Source organism: Aulostomus chinensis, chromosome 3, assembly GCF_037954235.1.
Source record: "Aulostomus chinensis isolate RoL2024-O1b breed Wild chromosome 3, RoL_Achi_v1.0, whole genome shotgun sequence".
Classification (NCBI taxonomy): Eukaryota; Metazoa; Chordata; class Actinopteri; order Syngnathiformes; family Aulostomidae; genus Aulostomus; species Aulostomus chinensis.
This window is the reverse complement of record NC_141322.1, coordinates 24,407,717-24,428,948: the sequence shown is the minus strand read 5'-3', so window position 1 is coordinate 24,428,948 and position 21,232 is coordinate 24,407,717. Positions and strand designations below refer to the sequence as shown.

The 21,232-nt window shown below is 41.4% G+C and overlaps 1 protein-coding gene across 2 annotated transcripts in view; it reads left to right on the top strand.

The window, feature by feature from the left end:
• snta1 (syntrophin, alpha 1) overlaps window positions 1–20,764 on the top strand; it is a 31,783-nt gene extending 11,019 nt beyond the window's left edge. For both annotated transcript variants that reach the window (XM_086200837.1, XM_086200838.1), the window contains 6 exons: window positions 15,644–15,839; window positions 16,093–16,282; window positions 16,617–16,747; window positions 17,144–17,340; window positions 18,873–19,060; window positions 19,444–20,764. In XM_086200837.1, coding sequence (XP_086056963.1) covers window positions 15,644–15,839; window positions 16,093–16,282; window positions 16,617–16,747; window positions 17,144–17,340; window positions 18,873–19,060; window positions 19,444–19,536 — 995 coding nt within the window. In that variant the 3' untranslated portion in view covers window positions 19,537–20,764. The remainder of the gene's footprint in view (window positions 1–15,643; window positions 15,840–16,092; window positions 16,283–16,616; window positions 16,748–17,143; window positions 17,341–18,872; window positions 19,061–19,443) is intronic.
• The last annotated feature ends 468 nt before the right edge of the window (window positions 20,765–21,232 follow it).

The following is a 21,232-nucleotide window of genomic DNA, read 5'->3' as shown; positions in this document are numbered from 1 at the left end:
AAATGAACTGACATGATTTATGTCATTGACCAAATTGGTTGAAATATCTTAAGCTGGTTTGAACCTCAGAATTTCTGTCCGACATTTAAATGAAAACCCATTTAAAAAATACTCAATGTGAGACAAGCTAACGCTAACTGCTGCTATATTGCATGTAATAATTATTTTGGAAATTAAAAACAAAACAAAAACAAAAACATCGGTTGCTTTGGATGCCTCCTCCTGCTCTGAATTTAGAATTTGACGTTCTTAAGAAATAATAATTTGTGCAAAGTCAATCAGACTATGAAAAAGAAAATAGTAGGCCAGTATTTTCTCAGGAATATGTTTTCTGTTCCTGTCCCTCTCTCCTCCTGTCACACAGCACATCAAAATGTGATTGAATAAATCGTGTGTGTGTGTGTGTGTGTGTGTGTGTGTGAGAGAGAGAGAGAGAGAAAGAGAGAGAGACTGTAAACACCTGAGAGGGTCAGATAAATATAACCGACCAAATGAAACCATAAAACTACAGCTGCCTTCATTTCCTCCCACTGATATTTACAGCCTTACTATTTGTGTGTGGTTGTGTATTGGTTTGTGTGCTCTAATAGAGAGCCTCATGCAGCCTCCTCAACTCTGTGTGTGTGTGTGTGTGTGTGTGTGTGTGTGTGTGTGTGTGTGTGTGTGTGTGTGTGTGTGTGTGTGTGTGTGTGTGTGGAGGAAGGACAAGGAGAGCAGAGGTGGGTCACCTTAATATCTTTCCTGGTCTGCCCACACCATATTATCACATTTGAATTGGTGTTCAGTGAAAATTTGTAACATTGCAATCATGACATGGGGTTTCTGTTACAATAAACTGCCAAAACTGTTTATCTTATTCAACATCCTGAACAGATATATTTTTTTTATGGAGAAAAAATAATACATGTGAAATTAAAAAAAAAAAAAAAAACACCTTTGATGTGCCACTGTGTTCCTCCCTATATTATTTTTACTGTAGATTTTACTCACTCTCCAGCACACATGCTGTTACACTTCCTGAGCTAGCGAAGTATATTTGTAGAACTTTCCACAAAGGCACAGTGTAAAATAATGATCTCATACCTGATGAAGAAGGAAACAAAACTGAAAGGAGTGGTATTTTGACACTGGGAGATCTACTGGGACTAAGATCTTCCATGAAGACAGTTGATCTCTTTGAGGATGTCAAAGGATGATGGCATTTTTGCAGTTCTACGATCTAAATGAAATAATGAGGTAGTGAAACAAAGAAGGAGGCTTTGCTACCAGACTTTTAGGAGCTGATGCTAACACCAGTGAATCCCCCAATTCTAGACACCTAAATCAATACCATGGTACAAGAAACAGCCCAAAAAAAAACCCAAAAAACCCACATTAATCCCATGTAGGTCAACATACTCTTCTTTATTAAGTAAATGAAACATTTTAAGTAACCCCAGTTGCATGTACCCATCAAAGAACACTAGCGTGTAGCCCTTTCAACATTTAAAACAAGAGAATTCTGTGCTTAAAGAGACAAACTACACCTATAACAGGACTCAAAAAAGAAATGGGCTTTCAACACCCGGCTTGTGTGTAGTACAAGTGTAGTCCGTGAGGGTTTGAGGCACGGAGGAGCGCGAGCTGTGTGTGGCAGGGAGACAGACAGGGAGAGATTAGGTTCGGGGGTTAGTGCTTGTTGAGAATGCTGACAAAGCATCCTTCAGCTAACTCCCATCACAGACACAAATGAACCTCTTCAAATCTAATCTTACCTCAGAAATTCATGAAACACACTCGTGTGTGCTTACTGCATTTTCACATAAGTACAGTTAAAGCGGTATTCATGCTACAGTCTACATGAATCATACAGTCATGAACCATAAATGAAACCACTGGGACTTTGTATAAAGGTGTAATGAAACTTTGCATCAAAATATAGTCTGCATGAAAGACGTGATGTAAAATGTTTTGGCAGCGCCTGACTCAAGCTCAGTAGAGGCTGACTAATGGTTATCTCTTGGTTCTCATGGTCCCAAGGTTACGTGATACTGTGTAGCTAATGTGGCTAAAAATAAGGAAGTGAGGGAAATGCACACCTATTCTATTTAGATGCTGGCTCGCAGGTAGGGGCTCTATGCATTTGTTTCAGCACAAGCAAACCACACCGCCTCTCTTCAATATCTGAAAAGAACGTGTGTTTCTATGATTGAACCAGTATGTGCCAAAGTTTGATATATTCTAATGAAACATTCCTATATTTTATTCAAGATTATGCAAACGTTTTTTTTTTAATATATATATTCCTCAAATGTCCAGCAACACAAGTGATCAGTACCAACATGGAAATCTCTGCAGGGAGATGTGCCACACATTCTTTTTATTTTCTGTAAATGGGTTTGAGTTAAAATACAAAAATAATAGAAATGAGAATAAAAAGTCATACAAATAACACGCATTGCACAGGTTATAATTGAATTACAGTGCATTACTGGTTGCTGGTGTAAGTGCCTGGATCACATAGAAATATTAACTGCGCTGAACACACTTAAAAAACGTTGGCCACCACGTTGTGTGACTTCAGAAACACACCTTAACAGTTCCACAAACCAATTTGTCCACCTTTAACTTCAACATGGTACAAAACCAGCAGAGTGATGTCAGGGGCTGGTTGATTACCACCGCAACACAGCAGTGAATGGCGATCATCATCAAATGTATCCCTGGGTGATTGTACACTGAAGTCATAACTCCGCTAACCTGCCCTTCATGAATACAAATATGTAAATAAAAAAAATGAGAAAATGTTCATCAGTACAGTAGATTTGGTAAACAGCCATAAAACTGTATTTTAGAGAATACATGTACATCTTCTTGTCAGGACATTCAAAATACACACCGTCTCTTTGCTAATAGAAGCTCTGTGGAGCTTCCACAACTAAGCCTGCATAATCCATGTGTGTATGCAGTGATGCTGGGCACAAGTAGTGTGATGAAAAGGCCAGGCCAGAAAGAACCAGCAGTGTCCAGAAATGTCTTGGCTCTCTCACTATACCCCCACCCCCCCCCCCCCCCCCCCTTTTGTGGCCACGGTCCTCTGTTAATCAAGGATGGCCCTCTGGATGTAAACAATATTCCTGCCAATAAAATCTTAATTTTGTAATAATAGTACATTCAGTCCTTTTAAGCACTCCATTTAGATTCTGTTATTTAAAGAACTGTTGCTCTCTTTATGTAAAGTTGAGTTCCATTCTGTTTTGTCAAATGCTTTTCTTAATTTAAGGTTATATGCCACTGTTGGAACCCAATAAATGGTCATTTTATTATTTTTTATCACTTAAATCTATTTATAAAACAAACATGTTTACCCTTTTTGTCAAATCTTGGCTGGGTGGGAACTGCAGGGGAAAAGCTGTGCCATAGAAAGTTGATTTTGAGCACAGCATTCAGGCACAGGCAAGCAACTGTTGTTCTTTTTTTTTGAATATTGAATGTTTCATTTGGTGGCACGGTGGTGCAGTGGTTAGTACTGTCACCTCACAGCAAGAAGGTTCTGGGTTCGAGCCCCGGCTTGATCTTTCTGTACCTGCGTGGGTTTTTTCTGGGTACTCTGCCTTCCCCCCACAGTCCAAATACATCAAGAGGGGACGAGGCTGATTGATACTCTGAATTGACCGTAGGTGTGGCTGTGACTGTGAATGGTTGTCTGTCTCTATGTGTTGGCCCTGTGATGGACTGGTGACCCGTCCAGGGTGAACCCCGCCTCTTGTCCGAAGGCTGCTGGGATAGGCTCCAGCCCCCCCACGACCCTAAGTGGTAGAAAATGAATGGATGGATGTTTCATTTTAGTCAAATATATCGATTCATTATTTTCTACAATTCAAACATTACATTAAATCATACGGAAGGTGACTGTTTAAAGTCCCAATCTTCAACAACAGCAAAAATAGTCTCCATTAAGTAGTACATTACACCAAAATGTAGTTTATGTCATCTTCTTAATATTACTATAATACTGTCAGGGCTATTAATATAAAGATAAAAATGTACAGCCCAAGATTCAGAAGTGCACACTTTCAGTTTCAGTTACATTTTGCTCTGAGGACTAAAAATGTTATCTCCTATCTAGAAGTCCAGCTCTGCCAGAACTCGTGAGAATATAACTTCAAAGACGATACATACATGTTGCCTGTTTAAGCAAGGCTAGCAGAAACTCACCCATCCTATCTCCCAGCGCTGGTTAAGTTAGTGATTTGAGAAAAATTATGACTCTGGGGAGATTTAAAGCTCACAGCATACATCTGGCTATGACTGTCTTCACTATTTATTCTTTGTCAAAATTAAACTCTTTATAAGTACCCTGAAACTGCAACAGAATGCCTCAGTACTGTTTTCTTGTTTGTACATTATATGATAATGTTCTGCTCAAATTTATACGTATGTATGAATTTGCTCACATGCACTCCTCATTAGGGCTGTAGCGATACACTAATGTCACTGTACGACACACGATATTCGGCTCACGATACAATTCGATACACTTACATCCTTTTATGAAAGACTTTAAAGGGACAAAGTGATTTTGGTGACATCTTGTGAGTGTGCCATTGACTTGGATTGAATTAATTGAACTGAAAGCATCAATTATACAATATATGGCTCTGACTGGCAGCTTGCAAATGCTGGACAAAATGAATCAAAGATGTGGTGAGAAAATTGGTTTCATTTATTGAAACTGAGTGCAAATTGTAGCTTGCAAGCTTTTGAAAAGGAAAGTGAACAATGGAGAGTTAAAGTGCAGCAAGTGGCCTTCTTTGGTAGCTTTTTTAGCTTGATACTGAACATATGAGGTGGCTACTAGCCAGTCAGCCACCAAGTTAACTAAAAATAAGCCATGGCAGCCAATAATTCAATTCGCGGGGGACTATAGCATAGCGGGGCTCCATTGTGTTCACCATGCACCTAAAGCCAGTGTTTTCCACCACCTAATAAGGTCTCAAATCCTGACAAATAAAATAGGCAATGGACTCCGTAATTTTCTGCGAACTCGGTGAAGAAGATGGGGACTCATGGCAACCACTGCCATCACTGTCCAGCGTGGTTTGTTTCGGGTCACGCCGCAGCTTCTTGGGCTCGGTCTCTGTTAGCATTTCCTTGTCCAGGTGATGATGTTTTAGGTGGGCTCGCAGGTTGGTGTTATTTCCAGAGTACTTGACGTTTGTGTGACACGGTTTGCAAACCACCATACTTTTGTCTAAATCGTTGCTTTCCTTTTTGTTTTTGAACTCAAAATTCTCCCACACATCTGTGTTTAAGCATGCAAGCGCTGGATTTATTCTCGCCGCCAATGTTCCCTCTAAACTGCGCGCTTGCGCAATTGCGCACCGCTCGCACATTGTCAGCGCACAAGAAAATTATGCAGTGCATAGACTTGGTGAGTGACAGGTGTCCAGCCAATGATACGATATGGTTAACTTAGGCTATGCAGCCAATCATAGCATTGACAGTGCTTGCGTATGTGCCCTGCCCATATGCGCCGTGGCACTGTGCAGGTTAGCTAGCTAACAACAATGCAGCAGAGATAAGAGATGGTGACGGAAGCTCAGCGTTTGAGTTGTAAACCCCCGAAAATATTAAAAGTAAACTAATAGAAATTGCTGCTGTTATTTGATTCTTTAATAAGCCATGTACCCTGCTATGCTCCCAGGTATTGAACAGGTGTGTGGCCACAGTGTGCAAAACTGATGTTGCTCACATTTTTCCTCAGTGTGCTCAGGGAGCTTGTGTGTATGCCCAGACACATGAGAAATTAGAGGGAACAATGCTTGCCGCCATTCTCCTGAATCTCTCAGCTGTAACCGGATGAGAAAGGCATCAGTGTCTGGGTAACTAGAAATGCTCTACTGCGACACTAGCGGCTGGAACACTTCCTGCAAAGTGCGGAACACGGGGGATTTGAATGGGGCTTAATGTATCAATACTCATGGCTGAAAAAGCGATCCTCTCTGGGGAAATAAAATATAGATATATATCGCAGAATCTATAAAATTGCTCAGCCCTACTCCTCATGTACCTGCACTGCTGCTGGAGAGGGCGGACATTGTCCCACATAAGTCTGCCAGACAAGTAGCAAGGGAGGCAAGTGAGATTTCCGTAATTAACAGTTCCTAACTGCACTGTCTCATGTGGGTGACTTTTAGCCAAACGGCCCCAGTCCCGTCAGCGTTGTGTTGGCGTTTCTAGCAAATCTAGATCTCATCTGGTCCTGTAGTTTTGAAGTGTTCCAGTTGCCCATTTGCTTGTCTATCCTGTGCCCCTTATTTCTCCAGGAATGTGTGCCCCCCTTTGAGAGATATTGTCAAAAAAAGTGTGTTATCGGTTGTGTGAGAGCCCTTTTCCTTTTCGTTATAATTGGGCCTGCAGGATTTCTCCTACTGTTCCTCAACATTGTCTGGATAGCTTGTCACACTAGATTTGGTACAGTTCTGCTGCTGTTTCTCTGTTAGCAAATGCATACCTCATGCTCTTGTGACTGCATTTGAATCCCGGCTAAGAGTGTTTTCTTTTCACACTCTTTGCTTTGCTGACTTTAGCTGCTGTCACCTAATGAAAAATACATTTGAAGATGTGGACTACATTGTTAGTGGGACAGTAGTGACTGGATATATTCCATCTATCTTTTTACTTTCCTTGTTAATTGAACCAACTTGTCGCATGTAATTTCCAGTAGAAATGTGTGAGTTAGTTTCCTGGTGAGCCTGGTCACAATTAATCCAACATTTATTTCTATTTGCTCAGAAATCCCTCCTATCTTCGTGGAGCTGTAGCTCCAACTTGTGCTGCTGCATGATTTGAGTAACCTTTGAAAAATGTGGTGGTGTGTTAGGTCTGTTTTTAGCAACCTTTGTAATGTCACAACTGCCTACACTTACGTGCAGTTGTGCTAGATGTGATGGTACATTATTATAAAATTAAAACTTTCTGGCTCAGTGTCTATGACAGAATAATTATGAGTTTGAAACAAATCTCTTCCCTGTAGCTTGAGCGAACCTCCCAGACGTATCCCTCCAGATTCTACCTACATGGTTCACTGTTCTTAACACGCCCTTTGCTCTCTCCTTTTTAACTTTGATAGTTTTGATTTCAAAAGATATTATCAAGTGAGTTATCTAGCAGTGAAGAGAGACAGCTTCTCCTTTTGATTTCAGATCAAGATATGGGGTCATCCAACTCCATCTAGTCAAACTTAATTGGGAACAAAGTCAAAGTCTGTTCAGCCTAGTGATTCAGCTGATTGATTTCAGTTCATTGAACCAAAGTAGCATCCTTTGGAGATAAAAATTGCGATTCTCTTCTTCTGTTTTTACTGTTTCTGGTTACATTAGATGATGTGAAACTGAAGAATGAAAAGAAATGCAGTAATTGAGTTCCCGGCTTGCTGTAGGCAGGGGCTGACATAAAAATGATTGGTCAGTTTTTTTCCCGCTCATCATTTTTCTTCTGCAAATCTGACACACACACACACGCATGCACGCACGCACACAGGTAAACACACACACACACACACACACACACACACACACACACACTGGAAGACAAATGTATAACAGCTCAACTTCAGCCATCCACTTTGGACTAGAGGACTCTTCCTAGCTTCGTCCATCTAGAAATAATGGTGGACTTTATGAAAGGTACTTTTCCACTTGTGAACGAGCCATCAAAATATTGGTCACACATTTTCTCTTTACACTGTTCGGTAATATGATGATGTAACTGAACTGTGTCCAAAGCTAGAACTATAAGAGAGAGCGAGATATACTCACATTTGATGTCACATATCTACCTGCCTTTCAAGGTAACATGATTTGGGCAGACACGGTGGAAGAGACTGAAAATTGCGAAAACTGTGCTGTAGCAGGCATCCCCCCCAACTCCAATAGACCATCTCATTCGACACTTAAAGACTCATAAAATCACAGGATACACACAGGAAATGGAACACAAACATCCCCCAGCACCAGTGTTGACCGCTGCTGTTGTATGGTGAAAGCAGCATTGAACGTAAACACAGTAAAATAAATGCTGATTTTCTTTTTCATGTCTATTTAAATCAAAATCTGTCTTAAATCTGACGTATTTGGAGAGCAATTTCTATCCACATCAGCCATCTCATGATGTAGTCTTTTGTCTCCCCGCTGTGAAACCTTTAACCCTCCCAGCACAAAGCTCAGTTCCTTTTCTGTCAGAGCTGCTGGCCCGTGAGAAAATTGTGCTTATACTCAGTGAGGGAATGGATTAACTCACAAAATAACATAGCTTGATAAAATCACAACTCTTCCCCAGAGCCTTTTTCCTCAGTAGCGTCAACTTTGCTTAACAGGGCCCCCTTTGACCCTCACCGCCTGCTCTGGGGGGCCCCTGATAAATAAGTGCTGGAGTGTTTCTGCCACTCTGGGCTCCACTCAACCATCTCCATAGTTCCCCTTGCTGGAGGCGTTAATAGATATAAACAGAAAGTCTCAGAAATAAGACAAAAACACGCAAATATACATGAACGTTTCACCTTTTAGTAAAAACTGCTCGTTTATCAGTTGTAGATGTAATGTTTGCTGTTGCGTTTTAAGTAGTACTGCTGTTTTCATGAGACTGTGCAAGATTTCATAGTAGTACAGAAGAGCCCATTGTCCTGTCTATAATTATTCATTATCCAGTGGTGCATTGTGTTACTGTTTATTGGCCCCATTAAACTTTATCCATTCATAAGGTGGGAGACACGAACATGAGATGAGCTGGTCCACCATCAAGGTTAACCAATCAGGTCCCAGCATTCTTCACTGTCCACATCTCTTTCTTCTTCTGTCAGTTTGGCCATTTTCTCCCATCTGTAAATACAACAGTTTTGTCTGTAAACCTGCTTTGGCCTGTTTTGCCTCCACCTCCATTACATTTCATTATATTTTTGTCGGTTTTTGAACATATTTAAGTTCAGTTTCCTGTCAGACCACTGTCTACTCAGGTTGGCTCCACCTGGAATGAACTTATCGAAATCATAGTGAACAGGAACTGACTGATGCTGCCAGAATGAATCACACGCTAAGTGGTGAAACACTGATTAAACACACACACACACACACACACACACACACACACACACACACACACACACCATTTGCTTGTGGTGCATAAACGCTTTGAGAGGAGACACGGATGAATTCATGCTCACTCAAACAGGCACAGCCATTATTGTGGATTCGACAAGTCATTCTGCAACTCCCATGTTTCTCTACACCTGAGTTCAAATTATACTGAGACAGCAGACTGAGATGAATATTTGAGAGAGAAAAAGATAATTGGGATGATAAACATGACTGTTTTTGACCTTAACTGTTTGCTAAAGCAACCAGTGACTACAGGAGATCTCAGCCAACTGATAAGCTGTAACTTCACACCCTATAAAAATCCCAGTTGTTGTTTAAATCCAAATCAAACACAGCATTACTCTAGAACTCTCATAGGTGGGTTTTGTTATTTTTAAACAGAGCCATAGAGGTTATCTCCCATCTTCCTAGTCTTCAAAAGTAAGCAGAGCTGCTGGAGCAAAATATTGATATCCTGATCAATCAAGCTGTGTCTCCCAGGAACTTGCACGGTATTCACAAAATCAATAGGATGAAAACAGGAAGTGACAGCTTTCTGATATTAAGAGGAGTTGCACTACTTTGGCCAGTCCACATCTCAGCTGTTTCAAAAACACAAGTCTTCATTTTCACCATCAGATTTATGATAGGAAGACTCATCGATGGTGCTCAGTGAACTTTTACCTTGACTGACCTGAATGTACTGAACGAAACAGCAGGCGTTCCTATTTTACTCAGTTATTTAGTACGTTGTTTTGGCCCAAGAGATGTTCTCTTCTTGGTGGTGTAACATTGGGACATTGTTTGCCTGACATGGTTTACTGAGCCAACAGCATGCTTCTGAGGTCGCAGACCGGCCAGTCACATTCCAGCTGCTCCCACGGTTACCAGTAACAGGGGAGGGAAAGGCTGGCTTTAAGCTTCAGATCATTGTTTCAGCTTTTACTCATTATTGACTGCAAACCATATGTGCCTGCTGTTTTTCTGACTGCATACACCTGATTTTTTTAAGATTTAGAGAATTAGCCAAGGGAAACTTCATATAACTGTGTGAGTGTAGGCGAAGTGGTGGGCTACAAATTTGTATACATTTATAATAGAGCTTGTGGTTTATGAAGGTTGAGGAGCAGCCCTGAAAATGTTGCAGCCCTTGGCAAGATTTTCTTTTCACGATCCAGTAATTAAATCTTGAATGTATTTGCAACTTTGGCTCCTTTGGGCCATTCTCTGCCTTGTGCGTGGGATCATTTTTTCATTATTTTGACTATTTTTGTTTTAATTCTTGAAAGATAGTGTGTAATATTCTTCATGCTACCTTGCATTGGTTACATGTTGACAGTGTTTCATCTCTCTCACTGACTGACAGACAGTGGTACAGTATGCTTGTTACAGTGTTTTGCACCCTTATGTACTTGCCTTCGTGCAGGTTTTTTTAAACCTGGGTGAACTGATTGATCTGTTGTCATTGTGAGTCTGCGCTTGTTATTGTTGTTGTTGTTGTTTTATTATTATTTGGTGCATCATGAGAGCAATCAGAGAGCACCAGAATAAAGGAAGAGCTTGTAAAAATATCACCAGAGATTGGAGTCCAGGGCTTGTATGTAGTCTTTGGTAGCTGTAACAGCAACATGGAGCGCAGTGACAGTGTTGCTGTGGTTACGTTCTTAATCTTTTGCACCAGTTTTTAAACAGACTGAATTGTGTCAGAGCACGGCTATCAGTCGGAAATGGAGCTGATAAATACCCCTGTCTCCTGCTTGGTCATTTGACCTGGGAGTGAACGCTGATTAAATGTGTTCCCACTTCAGACAAAATCCAGATGTTAGGAAATATCAGTGGGGTTTTGACCACTGGGTGTTATTAAAGTAAATAAAAATGAATTAAATTTGGTTTATTTGGTGAGGTTGTTGTTACTGTAACTAGGGCCAACAAGTCCTCCAACCCATACTTTGTCTCTGAGCACCCCCCTGACATTTCCCCGGCACCCAAGGCAACCATCAATGTCACCTGCGTCATGGGGCGGCCCGTGGATGAGTTCGAAAATTGAAAGTTGTACTTTGGCAATGGAGACTGTCCTGGGAAAAAGGAAAAAGAAAAAAGCTATACAAAACCACAATGACGTGAATTGTGTCATAACTGAATTGGCTGAAAAATGTCTGGTCAGGATTTGCGAGGTTCAGACTTAAGCGGGGAAGGCTTAGTGGGGGATTCTGCCGAAGAAGCAAAGAAACTCCTCATACACACGCTCATGCACACACATGCACACACAAACACACAGTACAAAAGTAGTTTTACTGGCTGCCAGATAAGCTAAAGTAATAACAGTGCCATCTCAGCTAATTTTAGCTCTGTATTGAATGTGCCGCCACTGGTATTCATGGCAACATTTCTGTCTGAGCTTAGCTGTATGTTCCATGTCTCTGGATTTTCTTTTCCTCTTTAACTCTCTTTTCCACGATGTCCATTCCCTTCCTCCTATTCAGTGCTCCATCCATATCTCCTCTCCTTTTCACTGACTACTCTACTTTATCTCATGTAGCCATAGCTAATGCATGACATTTCTAATCCGGGGACCACCACTGAGATCATTTCAGCATAGCTTTTTTGGAAAACAGGAAAGCCTCTTTACAATAGTAAACATTTCCTGATACCTGCTGAGATAGTTGTTTTTAAAGCCTGCTCTGTTCTGTGGCTTTGTTCAACTCAACATTCATAATAAAGGTTTTTACTGTACAATCCATCACAATAACCATGAGTGTAGAACAACATCTTCACTTACAGCCACGGTCCTGCTGTCCCTGTTGACTTTCTGCAATTAGGTGATCCTGGAGCCTTAATAGTGTCAGTTGTAAAACTAGTAGCAAGGCTGAGACTTTCCCATTGCACAGACGTAAACATCTCTGCAGTGGCAGGTCTGGCTGAGTTTTTACCTGCTCTAGCTGTACTGTGCCACCACTCTCCAGAGGAATAAACTGAAAAACAAAATTCCTCTTGCTCAATATAGATGTAGGTCATCTTCTATTCAGACTGCAGCTTCAAGAAATAACGTAGGTAATCCCATTTCTATTCCCCGTCCTGCCATATTGAGATTGATCTCATCAATTTTGAATGGCCTTGGTCCAGCAACAAGGAAGCAGTCAGCTACCCCATGGTACAAACATCAATGGGTTGGCACGGGAACAAATGGACAGAAGCTCATTTCCATGAAACATTACGTATGCAGGTTGACAGCTACTTCAAAGCTGTAGCTGGTACATATTGGTTGCTCATTTCTTGATTGGTGTTCCCAATTTATACATCCCCAATGTGATTGATTTGTTTACAGATGCAGTTTTTGTAAGCTGAGCAGAGTTTGTGTGCATTCGCATGAATGAGAATACATACAAGTCAAGTTCCCTAATAGAAAAGAAGAGATTTATGATAGACGCTTGAAAAGGGTAAAGAGAGATGGGCGCCAGTGTATATGCCAACATTTCCGTTAATTTCAATGATAGATTTTATAGTCAGGTCAAGCAATCTCTACAGGGATAGTGGGATACAGAGCGGTGGAAATTTGAAGGAGAAATAATCAATTTGCTTATATCACTTTTGCCCGAATGTTCATTTGGTCTGCAACAGGTAAAAATCTGCATTCTGTCCCACAAAGTCTGCAGCAGCCAAGAGTATCTGCAGAATCAGCTCCAGCCCTGATTGGCAGTGATGTAAATTGCCTCTATTTTGACACAGAGCTGGACACTAGTGCTATTAAAGCAGAGGCGGGGGCCCCCAGTGGGTGAGCTGCACTCTGGGGTCTAAGAGCTTAAAAACAAGATTTAAAACCACACTTTTACAACCCGATGCATCTCACATGGCAGCTTCCACACTGGCAGGAGCACCAGTCCATAGGGATGTGATGCAATGCGGCACACTGTGGGAAAATCTGAAACGCAACTCCTGGCAATGGGAAAGAAGTCAATCAACTAACACTGTGTTTCTAACACCCAGTTAGTCATACTGTCCTCCCACCTCACCTGTGTTGTCTGGGCTGTTCCTGCAAATGTCATCACAGTGCCTGATGACCTTCCTGTCTTCCTGATTGTTCCCTTCATCTGTATCCTCAGAGAATGTTCATACTTTTAGGTGTTAAGGTCAATTTTCCTCGAAGCTCACCTGTAAAATTTGAATTTTTGATAATTGATTTTGAGAATATTTGGAAGTGGCGAGTGAAAACTAAACAGGTCATGTATCATGTCCGTCTACTATGGCTTGTTACAGTATGGCTCGGTCCTTAACTGAAATTTGTTAACGGCTGCACCTCCATGCCAAGGACAAGATCACTATTGAACTATGTCTCTCCTTGTAAATCATACATGCAGTAGCTTCCTGCGATGCCTGTTCACAGTTGCTGGATTTCAGTCGCAGCTTTAATTGTTTTGTGTTTGCACAGTCAGCTTGTAATGTTTGGAAGTCTGCAGCTGTGAAGAGTGCACAGTGCAGCAGTGGATGTGTTCGGTGTGATCAGTGTTCCCCCAGCAGACTGTTCAGAAGGACCCTTTTATAGCTGTTGACCCTCTCTTGAACCACTAAGCCACTTTGCCGCCTCCTGATAGAAGAGAGGAAGGAAACATCTGATCTGCTAGTGCAGGAAAGAAACGAAGGAGCCACACGTGTGCTGATCATGGGTTGTATATGATGTACTGCTTCATGTTGAACCAAATAACTATGGCAGCCTGCCTTGAACGAATGGCTGCAGTGGGCTCTATTTTGGGAATGGTGGAAGCCCCCTCACCCTCTCCTCTTGTCTTGCGCTGTGACTCTTCTGCTCGTCCTTTGGTTATGTGCCTCTTAGCTTGTGCAAGAGGAGCACTTCACACTTCCCTGGTGAAACCAGAGCTCTCCCCTCAGCCTTTAGCCTCATGCTTTGCCATGTCCTTTGGGCTATTTATACTCCAGCGGTGGATGGTCCTGCCAAACCTATACCACAGCCTACTGCACTGGAGCTCAGGCGTAGTGTGTGTGTGTGTGTGTGTGTGTGTGTGTGTGTGTGTGTGTGTGTTTGTGTGTGTGTGTAGGTGTGTGTGTGTAGGTGTGCAAGAGGTAAAATAGTGGATTTGAAAAGAGATGTGTGGAGAGAAGGGCTGAGTGATGTCACAAAGTATTGGCACAATTAATTTGGTAAAAGTTTCAGTTACTGCCTCAAGTACATGTTATTTTAGGGCATTTACTAGTATCTGGGTTACAGTATTGATGTTAGGATTAAAAGTGGGGGGTTTCACATAATTTTTGAATTATTTATGGTCAGAATTTTCTATTAAGGAAGACTCAGAAATTATGTAAAGGTGCAGTGATGTAACATCAGAACAGTTTAGGGTTGCGGCTAATGACCATTTAGATGATCAGTTCATCAGAGCCTCCTTAATAGATCAGTTTATTCCTCCTACTCCTTCATAAGAAGTCACAATTGCCCTTCACCAGTTCTCAAGACTGAACACGTTTGAATTTGTTTTGGTCCAATTTATTGCCAAATAAACAAATACATTCAGCTGACTGACCTGTCTGAATGGTTGGAGTGGATACGACAGAGGTGTGAACCACGTACGCTGATTCATCGATACGGAATCATGAGTCCTGCATCGACAGACAAACTATTTCTGCTTCTGTCCATGAAGTGTGTTTTTTTTCTCCATCTTTTTCTTGCATGTATCACCAGAACTGCCCTCAGACTGTGCCACTCTGCAGAGTAGTTGCAGTTGTTGTTTCATCACTCTGGAGAAGTGAATGGACAGACACATCCATAGAAATCTCATTAAAATTCACTTTCAAATGACTTTCAAATGTGATTTCACCAAAATTGGTCCAAAAAGTAAGAAGTAAGTGTTCACTTCTGATGAGTTTTAACCAGTAGAAGGCTCAAAAGAGGGACTGATTTGGTTCTCTTTTACCAAGTTACCAAGTAGTGCAGGAGCTCCATTGTTGCACACTAGAGAATGAATCAAATATTCTGTATAACATGTTTAAATTAAGTCCTTATAATATAAATATAGGTTGCAGTTCTTATGGGAAGGCAGCAAAAACACAACACAGGAAAATTTGTGGAAATAACATGTTGAATTTATAGATCTAGTGGCCTATAAAGTGTATTCTTTGGAATTTTACCCTCAAGTTCCCTGTAATTATGGTTACAGAGATGCCATTTTTCTTCACTGTCAGTAATACAGAATATAGAGCTGTTAATACTGAGAGTTGCATTGACAGTGGCTGTGATAATACACATGTTGGTATTGCTTATTTTTGGTCATCACTGGTGGGAACCGGCCGTGGGATTGTGGTGTCCCTCACCACCTCCAGCTGTGCTAGGCATTGCCAAGCGACATGCCCACCTATACCACAGTCACCCAGTCCTTGGAAAAGTTTTTCAGTTAGATTTCAACTTACCTCCTCTCCTGAAGGCTCTATATTCACATCCTAATTTCATTCTTCCTCTGTGCTCTCATACTTCCTCTGCCTTTATCTAATTCTCTCTCACACACACTCTCTCTCTACTTCAGTGAAGTACATCAAGGAGATGTTGGCCTTCTTTAAAAGCTCGGGGTCCCCTGGAGCTGCTCTCCCATGGGAGTCTCCCCCCTCCACTCCTCAGAGGGGGACTGAGCTCTCCCCTGCAGAGGTGAAGGAGCCCCACAGCATCCCACTCAAGATGTGCCAGGTGTCGCGCAAACAGTGCCCCCCTGACACAGAAAACAGGTACTGCACGATAGAGGTTTAATACTCCTACATTTCCTCCAAAAAGTACTCTACAATTTCATTTCATTTAGCAGACGCTTTTGTCCTCAAGACTTCAAATTGAAAACAACCAAATGACTCAGACTTCTTTCTTGAATATGTAGTTGGAAAGTACCCCCACGTCTTTGCCATGTAGCTTATTTCTTTTAACTGCTGCATTTTCTATTTCCTTCCTTTCTGTCTACATTCTCTCTCTCCTCATCTCCTATGCCAGGTATTTCGAGGTGATTTCACCTAACAGAAAGAACTCAGTGTTCCTGCGGGCAAAAGACCCAGCCATGGCCCAGTCCTGGTACAACGCCATCCAGGCTTGTGCTGCCAACCTGCTACCGCAAGTGAAGGAGGAGATGAAGAGCATGCAGCCTGGGATGGATGTCAAACATCTGGGATGGATTACTGAACAGGTAAATAGTATAATACAGAAGTCAGTGGTCCAAATTTTTATGTTTTGTCATTTTTCATACTGGTTTTACTTTTTGAGGGTGGTTTTGAAGGTTCTGTTAATGTTTCTCCAAGAAGGTAACTGACACATATAATATATATTTATACAAATTGTGTAAAGATTTTGCTCCACCCTGATGGACCACTGTCTGGTGGTGTTTCGCTCCAAAATTCATGGAGTTCACTAAGTAACACAGATACTCGAGGCACATAGGCAAAGAAAATCCATTCACAGTTGTGTTGTCTTCCTAGTTTCAGTGTTTTTTCTCTCAACTCAACAGCTGTATGTGTGTGCAGGTGGCCCAGGGCCCGGAGAAACCAGTACTAGCTGTGCTGACGGACCGAGACCTGCTCCTGTATCCCTGCATGCCTGAAAGCAAAGATGCCATCAGCAGTCCCACCAAGAGTCACCCTCTCATCACTACCAGGTTTCCATGCACACAGATGTCTGCTCTGAGATATGATCACACCAGTGACACACAATGTCATGTATAGACATGGCACTGACTAAATTGAACAGATCTGTCCCGAGCCTGAGCAGCCCTGCTCTGAGTTAGGAGACCTTCCCAGCGTTGTGGCCTGCTTTGCTCACTCTTTCCATATCTGGCCTTTTAGACATTTTGCAGCATTTCGTCACATTCATTTGGAAACGATTAGTGGAACCAGAACTTATGAGTCATGTGCTAAACCTTGCCTCCTCCTCCCAAATACGCTCACCTCTCCATATCTCCTGAAAATATATCACAAACATCCCTTCATCCTTTGATTTGCTGTCTTCACTCCACCTTTTTATTTAAATTTCTCTCCTCTGCTCTTTCTTTCAGACTGGTCCACTCTGGCCCAGGAAAAACATCTCCCCTTCTAGAGTCTGAGCTTTCTTTTGGCCTGCGTTCAGGCACCAAGCAAGGCGTGGAGACCCATGTATTCAGGGTGGACTCTGCCAAGGAGCTGTCCACTTGGACTCATCTGCTGGTAGAGGGCTGCCACAATGCTGCTGAGCTCATCAAGGAGGTCACAACGGGTACAAAAACTGCCATTCCCTATTCTAGGGCTCACTGTATTGTTCCTCCTACGAGTACAACATTTCAAATTTTACTCTGGGCACAAGGGAATTGGACAGGAATAATGTTTAGTATTCTAACACCAGCCGCGACTTTGCCACTCAGTTTTGGCCGTCATTCACTGCCTCAGCGAGCAGAGAATGGCACAAAAGTTATAAAAAAAGTTTTAGGGTCACACATAGTAAAAATGAGTCTGTTAGTCGCTTTTGATTAGTACATCCAATAAATGCGATCCTCCACATGATGAGTGGCATATCAACTCAGTGAGGTTGTATATATAAGAGACAGTTCTGTTGAAATTCAATTCTGTTGTTCAGTGAAGAGTCTGCTCTTCCTGGGATTCAAGTCTGACTCAGGCAGATCAGTTTTTCCGTTAGATGTACACAGTTCTCCTTTTTCTTACCTGGGAAATGCAGTAAAGCAGGTCTACATTCTAATCTGCTGGGCATCCAAAAATGGGGATTCTCACTAAAACAGTCTCTTCTGTCTTCTCTGAGTAAACCCCAAATATTTATTTTCCATTGTAACAATTACAGATTTGGCACAAGATGTTTTATTCCTTGGACACACAATGATTTCAGTGCATAATAGAAGCCTGTTTCTCAAAGCAGAATTTTGAGTAGGATTTCATTGTCCCTCACACAATGATTGAACTCAAGCAAATGTCCTCACTAAACACATTTTTAGCAACCAGTAATATCCACAGTTGTCTTTGTACCTCAACCTGTTCCAGTTTCTTTTTTTTTTTTTAATTCAGCAAATCTAGTTCAGGAATCCTGTTAATGAAGTTGCTGGTTGTGATATAGTGTAAGAATATATTGCCCTCTGCTGGTAGCAAGAGGTGGTGCAAAAACCTCAAATGGTTTTAGAATCAGAATCGGAACAAGTGCTCTACTAGTTTAGGATTTTGACACTCTCTCCGCTCTAATCAATAATATGTATTTGAACCATTTCGTTGAACCTTGCTATGCATAGTACTACGACATTCACTGCAAACAACCCACAGTTCTGGGCTTCATGGTGATACTTACACCTTTCAGCTTAACGCTATAACTTCAAATTCAGTTTTTCATCCCATTTTTGAATCAACAATATTACTACTCTGAAGTAGGGATGGATAGAAATATCCTTCTTTGCCTGGCAGATTGTGAACTCTGTTCTCTTGAACACTTGCAAACAAGCAAACCAAACTAGCATTGGCGATGACCACCTGCTAGGCACTGTTCCAATGAGATGTAATCTGTAAGTACATCATATGATCCAGCAGCTGCACTCCATGTAGATGAGAGCTTCCTGCAGGGTTTGAGGTATCTCGTTAGCTGAAAGATGTGGAAAATTTGAGATGTCTTATATAAAAATCTCAAGTGAAAGCATTAGGCTTCCATATTTTAACACTATAGTCACTACAATATTGCATTACAAGACATAAAATAATATCAGTTTGGCTTTACATTCCTTTGTTTGTCCTCTGTGCTCTTCTCTATCCTGGCAGCCTGTAGTTGGAATGGGAAGGAGTGTACCCTGGGAGTACACATCGATGAGGGTTTCACACTATTCACTGAAGAGATGGGTGTCAGGAAAAGTATTCTTCTCCAGCAGCCCTTCGAGCGCCTAAGAATGTCTTCTGACGATGGCGTTCGCATGATGTTCCTTGACTTTGGTGGCCCTGAAGCTGAGATCGTAAGTCCCTGTTCTGTCTAGTCAACGTTATGTAAGTGCACACCATAGCGTTGAGCTGTTTCTATTGAAATACTTCAAAACTGGTTTGAATTGTTGTCAGTAAAAATGACAGTGTGGAAACGGAATGCTTTCCCTCTCCCAAAAGCGATATACAGGTGAATTGAGGGTCTCAGGACCAAAAACTCAGTCACGAATCTGCTTTGAGGTTTTTAACACAATCTTCAAATTTGAACTTGGGCTTTTTCAAATTTTGCAAAATTTACATTTGTATAGATTTTGCCCAATTGTGTATGAATCAAAGCAGTAATGACCAAATACATGCAGCTGTTGTTGTATGATTCAAATAGTCGTTCTAATTTCTACCCCCTTTTCTTTTTTAACAGCAACTGGATCTCCACGCTTGTCCTAAGACCATAGTTTTCATCATCCACTCTTTTCTGTCTGCCAAGGTCAAGCGACTCGGCCTCCTGGCATGATAATGTCCAGAACGACAAAAATAGGAATAATAAATAAACAGCCCAAAAGACTTTAGAGGATGGAGCCCAGGAATAGATGCTGACTAACCCTAAAATGATCCTCTCTGGTCAGGCTCCTTCTGGTCTTCCTGGTCTCTAGTGGAGTGTAGACAAAACTACTGCATTGATGGACTTTTGTCAAACTTGTAACGAAAGGAAAGGTTTTACAGATGGTGTAAGTCAGTAGCCATCTGAGACCAGACAACTGTCAGATCTGTCACAGTAAGTCATGACACTTAATGATGGCAAACTGTATGACGATGGCAGCATGCATCTTAATGTGTCTAAGCTTGAAGGCCCAGCTATTTGTGTTGTTTTGGCCCATTGTCTGGTTGTGTTTTTGTTTCATGAGTCACAGCAGGCCTTTGTCATCAGCATCCTTTCATCTATCAATCATGGCTTTATGTGCTGTGAGCAGTCATATCAAACGTTATGTCACAGATGTCCTGATTGATGTTGGATAGATATTTCTTTCATCAAAGCAGCTTAGGTAGACCGGCAGGGTGACACGACTGATCACTAAGTGATCTGTGGTCTGTACTGAATGATGCAAACAACCCAGGCACAATGAGATGCTGTATATGTTGACGTGTAAGTTGCCTTTCACCCTTTTATACAACTTTACTGTATATTTCAGCTTTATCACAGAAGTAGAAGTCTAACGAAAACTGACAACCACCTTGATTCGCGACAGACTTGGGCTCAGTGAAATACAAAATTACAGCTCTTGTTCTCCTGACAAAGACTGTCACAGCGTGAATGAGTGCTGATCGATGGCGTACAGTTGGCAGGAAGAGTGACAGTCCAGATAAGCTACTTCTTCAGTCTGTATATTCAAGTAAGTACAGTCATGAGTTCTGCTCCAGTGTCAAGTACAAAGTGCTTTTGTCTGTACCCATGTATTCTTATCACCAGAGAGGACAAGTGGTACTGTACAAAATGTGTACAAAAACTTCAATATGTTAATGTAAATGCCACATGAATGCATTGTTTACACCATAAAGTGTTTTGCTTTTTTCTGTCTACTGATCAACTCGGGGCCTTGTCACTCTGTCCAATAACAAACCCACTTGTATTAATATATGTTACAGAACTAAAACCTTTTTTTGCTTTCAAGAATTAAAAAAAAACAACATATTGTATATTCTTATTTAAACAAAGGTGTGCCTTTCAGGGTTGTTTGTATATAAACATGTAATAAACTTTGTTAACTTTTACTTTGTTTCTTTTTTATTGATGTCATTTAAAACATGAATGTCACTCCTTTTATTCCTTTGTTCATTTTGCTCATTCATTTTCAACAGGCTTAAGTGTCCACCCCTGTAACAATTTACCGCTGCATTATAATTTTAAAATTCACCCTAAACTTTAAATCTAGCATATTGAATTGCTGTCAGTTTAATAGTCTGGTAGTTGTGGAAGCTGTACAAATAATTTGTCAATCTTCATTTCAACGTTCCTCTCAGATGCCCGGCACATTTAGTTTTAATTCCAGCTTGTTGTTTTTATAAAGAAAATCCACTTTTCCCAACGTTACCTTCCAGGCAGACAAAGTTATCAACCGAACTAAAAAGTCAGTTGTTTCCTTGTAGGGTAGAGGTACAGGTAGAGACCCAATCAGAGACAAAATCCTGGCCGTGACTTTCCTGACAGGTGC